The sequence below is a fragment of the Lepidothrix coronata genome, unplaced genomic scaffold (assembly GCF_001604755.1).
Source record: "Lepidothrix coronata isolate B3197 unplaced genomic scaffold, Lepidothrix_coronata-1.0 Scaffold14, whole genome shotgun sequence".
NCBI classification, from domain to species: domain Eukaryota; kingdom Metazoa; phylum Chordata; class Aves; order Passeriformes; family Pipridae; genus Lepidothrix; species Lepidothrix coronata.
The window spans coordinates 9,442,043-9,453,601 of record NW_016690194.1 but is presented as its reverse complement, the minus strand read 5'-3'; the positions used below and the strand labels follow the sequence as shown (position 1 = coordinate 9,453,601).

Sequence of the window (11,559 nt, the reverse complement as noted above, 5' to 3'; positions counted from 1 at the left end):
CTCATATGGACACCTGTTGTGGTCCAATTAGCAGTGGACAACAAAGTATGTTTTCCTTATGTATCCAATGCTGTGTGAAGAAGAATCACGCATCTGAGTGTAATAGGCAGTATATAAAGTGTCTTTCTTCTAATAAAGCCGACATTATAGTGATCAAATTGGTCTGTGAGTAATCTGTCCGTGCCTCTTCACCGATAAAGTGGTTACTGGAATTTTGGACTTGGTGGGGCAACAGCCTCAACTAGCTGGAAGAAAAAGCAACTCTCATCAGGGAGATTCTTCTGTCTGAGTCTTTAGTTCAGAACAGAAGTGGGACTAATAAGTAATCTCCCAACTCCCTGTTCTTATGTTTTAGGAAAAAGAAGGAAGAATACAAGTATGCTTTTTTCCATGGGTTTAATGCAACTGTAAGTGTCTGACTGGATCTTTACCAACACTTTTTTTCCCTCAAGAAAATACACGGGACACTGCTACTGTGACTTCACCAGCCACTTCTGCAGTACCTCTGCATCAAGCACAGAAACTAAATTAGTAATGTATTTGCTAAACTGGACCATACTTTTCTCTCTGGCTGCTCTGCAGCATACCTTCTTCAGATAAAATAAGCTGTCTTTAAACAAAAAGTAAAACTCGAAATATGAGCTGGCCCAAGTCACTGTGGTTATGTGTGTGCATATAACATGCAGCTGCATTTGAATAATTGCTTTTCTAGTTGCCACTTAATTCCATGTCCTCCTAATTTTTTGCTTCACAAAACAAACCCAATAATAGTACTTGCGAAGAATAACGCTTCTTTCATGGGCCAGCTTTCCGGGGTATCTCCCAAAGAAGCAAAAGCAGTAACAGTTCTGAAGAAAGCTTATCTGAAGCAAAGGTATAGGCATTAAAACCCTGTCTGACAGTGTCCTCATCCAGCTGGATCTGCCTTATTTCTGTGCCCAGCAGGTTTTCTTTTAACCTGGAACTCTGCTAAAGTGCAAGTTCAGTCTTCTACCCACATAGTTAAGTGACCTTTGGGAAGAGGGTTTATTAAAAAAAAAAAGCACTACAGGTTTTAGGCTATCATAGGGTTTGTGATATCCATGTATTCAGAGTCTTGTATAGTTTTCTCTGGAAGAGAAGCAGTTATTCATGGCCAAATGTGACCAACCTCTCACCTTATTATGAGTATAGATCCTCAAGTTCATGATTTTCCTACGTCTTGCTTTTAAAGTAGTTTTATGTCAGAATGAGGCTATTATTGCTTTATATAGTTAGTTGATTTTTATATCCCCATGAAATTGACAGTTACAAAGAATATTGTTAAATAACATGCTTTCAGCTAGACTGGTCCACAGACAGAATAAAGATAACAGATTTGGCTTTGTGTACTAGGCTTTTTTTCTCCCACAGAGCACACACAACATCAAATAAGTTCATGTCTGATGGTAAAGACACATAATACCTTGAACTTTGAGTGACAAATTATTAGCCTTCCTGCTATGTATTTTGTTTTCAGTTCCCACAGAGTTTGGAAAACAAAGCACATGATGGCATTGCCATCTACACACATTTCTAAAAAATTAAATCAAATTCGTTGTATCAAATTCTAGTTCTAGCAGCATTTGCTAGTAAAATTTTGTGTAATCATTTAAAATAAGTCTATCTACATAACTGTGTCTTCTGAGAGTAAAGAATTGTTGAAGAAATTTGGCATAAAATCAAGGGGAAATAGATCATGTCATCCAGGAATAAGGTCTAGTCTTTGCACTCCAAATTCAATTTGGTCACCACAGTAAGCTCTGTATTAATTTTTTTTTAAGAGATGCCTTAGTCTTAGTGCTACCATGAGAGGTCAGGGTTTCCATACACTGCTAAATCTACCTGTCAAGCTGAAAATTCTGCAGCTTTAAAATAATGCTGTTTTTTATGCAAGATGAGTTCCTGGTTCCTAAAACTTTTCTGAGGAATCTCATTCATTTTGTATGCAGAGTTGTCTTTACAAAAGTAAGTCTTAGAGTTAAATTCAGCTTGGTGTAAATGCAGAGTGAATTGTTTGAATTCACACCAACAGAACATGCACTTCACTGAAGAACGTGGTGCCTGATTTGTTGCTTCTACATGGAAAAAGTACTTTTTTTTTTTTATCCTGAGTCCTATGTACCATAATACTTTTGATGGGAAGATTACTGCAATTTGTGTAATTTCTCTCTTTTGCACATGCTGAATTTTTTACTGAAGAATGTTCCTATCAGACATTCTCTGCCAAACAGAAAATAGAGAAGATATTTTTCTAATCACTTTATAGCATTTAAATAATATATAAATTTGTAGAACTCATTACAGACAAAATTTAATAATCCAAATATTGGTGTAATGGACCTGCAGATAAAATTGAGGGAATGCCATTGCTGTACTTTTGGAAACAATGCAATATTGGTTACTGTCTAGCTACCTAAAGAAATAATACTGTAGGAATATGAAATTATAAAAAGAAAGCACTTTTAAAACCTGTTGTCCACAGTTTAATACTTTAAACAATAAAAAAAAGCTTGCATCACTCGATGATGCAAGAATTAACACAGATTTGTAGAATCCATACAGTACCTGCTACATAAACAAGTTTGGCAGCTTAGCAAATATCATACGATTGCAGCATCTGTGATTTGGATTGAAACAGTAGTTCAATCCTCTGCAAAGAATTTGTAGATGGGAATAGCACGCTCCTGGGCTCTGGGCAGTGTCTGAGTTTAAGGAAAATATTCTTAGTGCTTGGCCCCTGTGTAGACCTGCCCAAATCAAATGATTGTCTCCTTTGAGTTCCTTTTGAGGGGCTGTAGGCCCAGCAGGGACTGCTGGTTGTGGGGGACGTGAGCAGACTTTGGGGTGAGCAGAATCACCCTCTGATTGGTCTGACGCCATTCATTGTAGAGCCTGCAGTGATACCTGAAGGACACCTGGGGAGAGAACAGAGATGGGTTCAGTCACTGTGCTCCTCCAAGGATTCAATGGGACTTGGAGGGAAGTGTCTTTGGGCAGAACAAAAAATTGAGAAGCAGCCTAACAGGCAAAAAGTGGTGAAAAGATGAGAACTACCCTGTAGGTGACTTGTGCCCCAAGTTGCCACAGCAGAGAAGGAAAGCAGGCTGTGCCTCACTTTCTGCTGTTGCCTACCTGTCCTTCCCCTTTTTTTATAACATGAAAAAATCAGACATCCTGCCTCTGTCTTTCCAAGAACTAGAGTTGTTGACAGACACAGTGAGAATAAGTTTAGGATGCTTTCATGCTGTGGTTTAAAGCGACAAACAGTGCAATTGGATGGATGGTGAAGGCCTGCAGGCACCTAAACTCTGTGCAGGGTCATCTGCTCTACCTTGTAATGCTTTATTGCTGAATGCATCAAAGTCAGGATTGCACAGAGGCAGCAGATCAGTGTGAGCCATCTGACAACATGTGTATCTCAGTTTCTATTGTCTCTGAAGTTTTTTTATCAGCCAACCAATTTCAACCTTATTGTGGAAGAGGAATGCCTGACTGCTACGGATGTGCAGGATAGCTTGGCCCTGTGTTTTTAAAAAGTAATTTACTACTTATTTTAGTGACAGCCAGGTGTTGTGGGAGTTGTATTTGTGTGAGATAATGTACATGTGCAGTTTAAAAAAAAACAACAAAACAACAAAAAACAAATTGTAAATTGGGTTGGGACCTTTGGGGTGAAGTGTTCTTGAGCTGTGGGCAGAAGGGACCCATGCAGTGAAAGTATCCTTTCCTTGTTGCAAAAAGGTGCTTTTAACTAAACAAATTGGCTGTTCAAAAACATCCTACAAGGGCTAAAAAAATATTTTGTTTTTGTTTTATTATACCTTTATACAGCTGTGTGCTGTTAATGAGGGAAACCTATAAAGTTTTTGTTTACTAAGCAGTTTCCCAAAGGCAGCTCTTCAACAGATGAATTGATTTCTCACCTTATATTCCCCTCTAGTACCCCTGAAGGTAAAGCATCCTGCTTCTCCTTTCTGTGGAGCCTTGTATATGAAAGGAGAAATCTCTTGTAAAAAGACAGTTCATGTGGTGTATTGAGGAGGGTAAAAACACCCAAACATCTGCAAAGGTGGATGCCATGCAAAAGACAGTGACTGTTCCGGAGAGTGAAGCCACAGTTTAGGCTGAATTTTCAAGTAGCATCACGTGAGATTCTTTGAGTAAAGGCTGCATTGTTAAGCCAGGCTTTAATTGCTAAGTTATCACAAGATACACTAGTTAAGTTTTTTTACAGAGGGTTCTTGCCTGAGGCAGTTTCCAAGTGATGTCAGCTACTGAATTTCAGCAGTCACAGTTATTCACCCTAAATTGTTACACTGGACGAGAAACTTTTGAGATTCTGAAAGAAAGACTAGATTTTCTTGGATCCTTGACACATTAAACTCCCTTCTTGGTCTCTTCAGTAAGACAGCAAAGGGGGTGTCTACCTTTCTAACTTGGTCTAGCCATTGTTTTAAACCAGCAGTTATGTTGTGCTGGAAGCTAAAGGATCACATCCTGCTCTACACCAAGCTGCTACTTGATTTTAGAGGAATTAAGACGACCTGCATGCAAGAGAAAGCAGAGTGTGGCCCTGAATTCTTAGTTTAAACAGCAATCTCCTTTTTGTGTATGGAGCTTTCTTCTCAGGAGTAGTAGGTGCTTTTTTTGGTGTGTGTACATCAGTTGCGGTGATTAAATACAGAGGAAAAGCAGCAGCGGTTTTTTATGAGTAACCTGTCTGTTTTAGAGGAAGGGATAAAACAGTTTCTTGGGTGCTAAAAGTAGCATCTCTCCTGTTCACTGCTCACTGGGGTAACTGTAGGTGTGTAAATAATCTATGTGCCAGCTTTTGCCTTCAGAGAAGAAAACTGATTTACTGGAAATGAAATAAAGTTTTAGTTTTCTTAATTTTCCCATGACCTAAAGGGGCATTATATCATGTTGTGTGTAATTCACCCCACAGCACCCAACACATTCCCTGCCATAACTAAGTAAGCAATACAGGATTGTCCCATTTGAAAAAAATTACAAGACAGGTTCTGGTGAAGAATTTTGATGGGATTAGCCTTCTAGCTTCAATCATTGAGTGATTCAGTGCCCTGAAGGGCTTCCTGCCTTGCCTTTCCCTGCTGCACACATTGCTTCCTTAGCCCATTCAGCTCCTACTGCTCTGAATAATAGTTTAGAGTGGAATTACAACTGTCCACAGCTCAGTGGACATCAAAGATACTGTATTTTGATTAAATCAACTAAGGTATGAATTTACATCAGGCTCACTATCACCATGTTATCCAAGTGCTAGTAACACATTTCTCTCTATGCTTTTGAAGGGATAAAAGTAATAAAGTGAACAGAACAGATTTTTGCCACTTCCACTGCAAATGCAATAGACAGGAATAGGGATTAAAGTAGAGGTGCTGCAGTAGTCTTAATAAGCAAAGTCAGATAAGTTCACGTGTCATGGTTAATTAAATCCAACTAAAAATTGCCTTTTACAACTTCTAACAAGTTTGGTGATGGTAAACTTAGTGTATTATAATTGACTGTAAATGGAGCAGCATTTGGTTTTCTAAGACAGCCATACACAAACAAAATTTGAACAACCTTTGCTTGCATACCTGACAGACATATCTACACACAGCACTGCAGAAAAAACAAGTGTGGCCTCACTGCTGCAGTAAATGGTCTGTCACAGGGCTGTGCTGTAGCTTCACAGAAAAGCAGAAACAACTAAAAGAGAAACACCACGAGGCAGAGGCAAAACTCATCTTTCCCTGCCAACATCAGCCTGCAGTCCTCTATGAGTGAGACAGGGTTTCACTGTAACAAATGTAAATGAGACAATACCTCTGACAGCTTTTTTGGAGCTAGTTGTGAGGTAGCATGGGGTTTTTTTGTTCCATCATCTTCACTTTTCCAAGCTTACTCAGGGCTCAACATGGGGGGTTTCTTGCAGTTCTCAGTGTGTCACCTCCTCAGAACCTTGCGCTGATCAAAAACTGCTGGAAGGGGTCAGCCTTGTGGTGTGCCTGTACCCGCTGAGGAGGAGGGCTGTGTGCTGGCCCTGTAGGATTAGTGGCCATGCTAGCAACACAGGCAGGATGGGCTGATAGACTGGCCCCACTCAGGGCAGCACAGGCTCGGATGAGCTTTTCCTTTCACGGGCTGGCACCATCACACCAGCATTTCTGTGGATGCACCCAATCTGCATCCACCCTGCTCTTCTCCTTCCCACACCAGAGCTAGAGGTGGGGAATTTCAAACTCAACATTAACCTGGGGTTTTCAGTTAACTCGATAAACACTGATTTTGGCAGCTGTCCCCTCTGTTCCCTTCATTTCTGCTGGGCCAACTGTCTGTCAGTGCACTGGGGCCAGGAACTTGATCTCTTGGCAGAGATCAAGTGGCTCTTAGGATGCATTGGCATACAAGTGACTCACACTGGGGTGCAGGATGCAGTTTAATCTGCACTGCAAAGGCAGCTGTGTTTTTACAGACCTTGGTGTAAGGTGTGTTCTGCTGTGGACCTCCCCCAGCACCACGAGCATGGGGAATGAGGAATGAGGAAAGCATGGGATGCACCCATACCAATGCTTTTGAAATGTAAAGTTGGCCAGACGTTGCATTAGAATAAAATCTGAAACCCCCATGGCAGCCAAGTTGTTCACCTAAATCTTTTTTGTGCGCTGTACCTTCATATTTTCCACATTATTTTCGATGAAACTCCCCCCTGTAGCATCTGTCTTGAACTCCTTCATGTTACTTCCCTTCTCCCTCTTTCTATCCGCTTTGGTGTTTAGATTTCAGAATTCTGACCCCAAAACAAACTGCCTTTCTGGTTTTCCAGAGAACTCAAATGGTGTGGAACCAACGGGGTTTCTTGCAGATGCAATTCACATTTACCAGTACGGAGGGTAAATACAAGCAACGCTCTGTGCAGTGGCCCACACCCTCTACAGCACTCCCTAATTAAATTTCTCGATTGTTCTTTCTCTCATTTCTGTGAGTCAAATAAAAACCCCAATACTTACTAGGGTCCAAAAGAGGTAAATAGTGAAGAGTGCCACAGTGAGTGCAATGAGGCCAACAGCTTCTAGCCTACTACTAAAGTGCAGATGGTCCACTGCTCCTCGCAGACATAACCAGCCAGAGATGGTCGCCAGTGGGGTGATAAACAAGAAGCACACTATGTCTCCAAAGAGAGTCCTCCTCTCGTGCTGGGGGCCTGGGTTCCTCAGCCACTGCAGGCAAAATGCAGACAAAGCAAGTATTAGCGCAGGAGGAAGGACGTTCTACCCAAGGTGAGCTGCTTACTTGGAGGACACAGACCTGCCCCTTTGAGGAAGGAATGCGGATCATGCGTGGGACATGGCTTTGGCTGTCCATGGAGAGCTCCTGCCTGGGCTTCTCCCCCTCTCTTCCTGCTGGTGTCCACCTCTATCCATGTGTTCCTACTGCATCATTTATTCAGATTCCCTGCCTTGAGAAAAGGAAGTGTTTTGCACAGCGCAACCCCTGGCATTTGGCTCCTGAGCTGCTTGAGAAACCCCCTTCTTAATGAGTGATGATTCATATGATTTCCTTACAACTTGAGCGAGCAGAAAATGTTTCATATGTTGTATGCTATTTTAGTGTTTGGTTTGGTTTTGGGGTTTTTTGGGGGTTTACATGTTTTTGGGGGGTTAGAGTTTTTTGTAATATTCACAAAGCTATTTTCAACTTGCTTTCAGGTATCCACATGCAAGCAGAGTTGAATGCACACAAAGTTATTTTTACTAAGAGAATATTAATCTTGCAAGAACAGAGTGTCTGAAAGCCAGCTGCTGAAGCAAAGGTTAAGACTGAACAGCTATCAAGCCCACATGCCCATATTTCTATAAGACAGGATTTAGATAGAAAAGGTAAAGAACTTACACCTACAATAGTACAATTGAGGCCTTTAGATAAAAAAACCCTCATCACACAAGTCAATATTTAAACAGGAAGACTACCCAGCTCTGCAATTTTTGCCAATGTAATAAGCTGTAGAATTCAGTCAAACCTGCTCCGCAGCATCCTTTTATGGGTTTTCTTTGTGCTAGCAGAACCCAATAAGGCTCATGTATCCATCCTTAAACTCTTTGGTAATATCATTCCTCCCAGTGTGTTACACATGGCAGTAGAAGTCCCATCTCTTTATCTCCAGCAACTAAGGCTGGGGAAGCAACTTCATCCTTTCACCAGTTAATGCCCTTAATTTCCAGCCACCTGAGGGTTTTTTTTTTTTTATTCTTTCCTATTACAGTGCTACAGCAGTGACTTGGAGGAGCAGTAGGACTTGAGAGTTTTGACAAGGCTAAGAGCAATGTGCAAGCTAATGAATATTTGTCATCCAGATATCCCACCTCTCTACTGGTTTCAGCCTGTGCTTCATCTTTGCCCAGTTTCCCCACAGCATGAAAATAAATACTGCATTTATCTCTCCATCTTCATATGGGGTAAATAAGAGTCAGGAAATTGACCAGGAACTAATCTGGCACCAGCAAAAAGACACAAATCAGCAGACAAGTTTGTTTCAGCATCACCATCTCTTAGGACGAAATAATAAATAATCTACTTCATAGGATTTTTGGGGGGTTTAACTGCAACAGGCTAACTCAGCAGCCAAAGATCCACTCTCATGTGCAAATCAGCAATTCAGAAGAACACAAAAATATGGATCAGAAACATCTTTTTGCAGGATGCAGCTTTTAATTTACTTGAATACTTTTAAAATGCTAAGGAATTGGGAAGTGCTTCATAACTGTTCTGTACTACTATAAGCAAGAAGTTGTAATGGAAGATGCTAATTCTAGAGAGAGGCTCAATACTGGTTTTTTCCTTTCCTTAACCAGAAGTGGTAAGTTCACCTCAATGTGCAACTAAGCACCCACACAGCCACTTGCTCATTCCTCCATCCCACCAGTACGAGGGGGAGAACAGCAAGAGGCAGCAAGCAGAACTTGTACAAAATAAGGAGACATACCTTTACATTTGAAGAGCTTTTTATTTTACTGCAGTTTCTAGAGAATGCTATGAAGTCATGTGTAAAAGGCTTGCACGACTTTCTTTGGAACTTTCCATCCATTTACTTAAAAGCATCCCCAAGGGTGCATGGATAACATATCTAGGTTATATTTGTTTGGTTCTAAACAGAACTGATTGCAACCTCCCCCTTGTTCAATTTCCATGAGTACCTGTAATGTGAAACCACCAAGGAAATAAGAGGGACTGAAAGCACCTGAAAGTTAAGATTCTGCTTAAATTTAAAGGTGACTGCAAAAAGGTGTTGTGAAAAGTACTTGTTTAAAAGGTGACCAGGAATAGAAATGCTGAGCACTTACATTTCTCCCTCGATCTCAGTAGGAACTGCAGGTGTTCACCATTTTCCCAGGGCATATTGAAATGCCACTCTCTCCTTATCTCGGTGCCATTGGTGACTGTCCCACTGTAACTGAGGGATGAAGAACACACTGCAACATATGAGTCCATTCAGTGGAGCCAGCATCCTCAAATTGCAGTCTGTTGGGTTACTTTTGGCATCCATGAAGCTCAGACAGTGCAAGAAATAAGTCACAGATCTGAGCAACAATGCAGGTGAGGGAGCACACACACTAAAGCATTTGTTGTCCTCTCCACCCTATAACTTTCACGAGGTGCAGTACAATGCACTTGAATTCAGACAGCACTTTTTGGTGTGCCACCTTATGTGACTGAAAGTTTGAGCAGACAAAAATGGTGTGAGGTTGCTTTCACAGGCTGATGGCTTCCTGCAATCTTTATGCCTTGTGACATATGAACAAAGAGTCAAAACCCAAGTAATTCAGTAATTAGACGAGGCCTGGACAGGCAAGAGTAGTATTAAATAATAAATAAACCCATCACGATTCTACAGTCTAACCTTAAAAGCTGGAGGAATTTCATTAGCTAGTTCTGAAGTGGAACTTCAGAACACCTATTTCTAAATCTGCCCTTGTTTAGACTCCAGGTTTCAGTCTTTTGTTTTGGAAATGTGCACTCAAGTTATTTTATAGCTAAAAAGCCAAATCAGCAAATCCTTTTATGAAACTGATACCCACAGAATGAACCCAACAAAGCACTGAGCTGATTAATTAGTGTGACAGTAGGGTAGGGACTATCTTGCTGACAAAGAACAAGATGTAAGGCCAGATAAAGCTGTCAGATCTGCACTATGACACTAAAATCTCTCCTATTAAAATGTGTCAATGGACTCAATTATTTCTGCAATACTTCAAGACTCTCACAGTAATAATATCCATTTGGGGGAAAAAAAAACCAAAATGAGGTCATAAAAAGGGTCGTATTTGAAGTAAAATGTTGACCTGCCTGGCAAAGCTCCATTTTATCAAGTGCTATCCAAAAGTGAACAGAAGCCAGAAGAAGGGAGAACTGAAGGGGGACATCAGTGAAGTAAAAGTGCTACTTAAGCTAATGTACAATGTTGGCTTGAGAAAAAATGGATAATAGTTGGCCAAAAAAGGGTAAGGATCAGAAAAATATTCCCATCCTTCAGAGGATGCAGCTCTGGAATAGCCTCTCATGAGGAGCAGCGCAGGCTAAAACCCATAAAGCTGGCACAGTTTTATGAAGGAACTTGCTTACATTTTGAAAGGGATTTTTGATTTACTGCATTTGACTTGAGAAAACACTGGTAACACACCTGAGGCTCCTCCACTCACACACTGCCACATGTAGGCACATGCAAGGATTTATTGCATTTACTTCACAAAGCAGAGTTGAATTTGGAGTCTCCACACTTCCTTCAACTTGAATGCAAATTCTAGAGCTCAGAAACTTCATGTGGATTTGCAAGAGTCTCTGAGACTTGCTTCACTGAGCAGTGGAGAAGAAAAATAAGTAAGAAGAATCCCAAGAGATAAAAACAGCATGACTCAAAGTCTTACACAAGAAGTAATTTCATATTTCAATGTAAGGCTTCTGGGAGGTTGAAATTATAATGTAAGCTTACCTTAACTACTTCATGCATAAATGTAGGTTTTAGATTTTTTTTAATTTACTTTTTAATTTATTTTTCTTTATGGTGGCTCTATAGCCAGCAGCAAATTGGGGAAGAACTGAAGTTAATTTCTTCCCAATATTGTGATAAAGATTCTGACTTTATTTTTTCTCTTAATCATGCTATTTTGCTTATGAGTTTTATATTGTTAATTAAGTGCTTTCTGTTTGTTTGCAGTCAATACCAAATCCTAGTTGGTTTAAAACATGTAAGTAACTTACAAGAAACACAAGCCTGACTCATATGGTCACATAATGTTTTTATACCAGTTTTATATTATGGCTGGCTGTTTTCTAACATTTTATTGCACGTAAATACATTTGTACTACCTAGTTTTGTGTCTGTTTCTGTGCTAAGCCAAGTGGAAGCAACATAGATGCAATATGGAAATTGAAATGAAGATGATACATAAAGCTTGCCTAATCTTCATGCTGAACAGCAAAAGCAACTATGTGAATAATGTCACACATTTCTAGAGTGGATTGCTTTCTGTGGATTGG

At 40.4% G+C, this 11,559-nt stretch overlaps 1 protein-coding gene across 5 annotated transcripts in view; it reads right to left on the bottom strand.

Annotated features, from left to right (window-relative positions):
• Nucleotides 1-2,265: 2,265 nt before the first annotated feature.
• MARCH3 (membrane associated ring-CH-type finger 3) overlaps nucleotides 2,266-11,559 on the bottom strand; it is a 64,178-nt gene continuing 54,884 nt past the window's right edge. For all 5 annotated transcript variants that reach the window (XM_017806310.1, XM_017806311.1, XM_017806312.1 and 2 more), the window contains 2 exons: nucleotides 7,035-7,244; nucleotides 2,266-2,936 (listed from right to left, as the gene is read on the bottom strand). In XM_017806310.1, coding sequence (XP_017661799.1) covers nucleotides 2,778-2,936; nucleotides 7,035-7,244 — 369 coding nt within the window. In that variant the 3' untranslated portion in view covers nucleotides 2,266-2,777. The remainder of the gene's footprint in view (nucleotides 2,937-7,034; nucleotides 7,245-11,559) is intronic.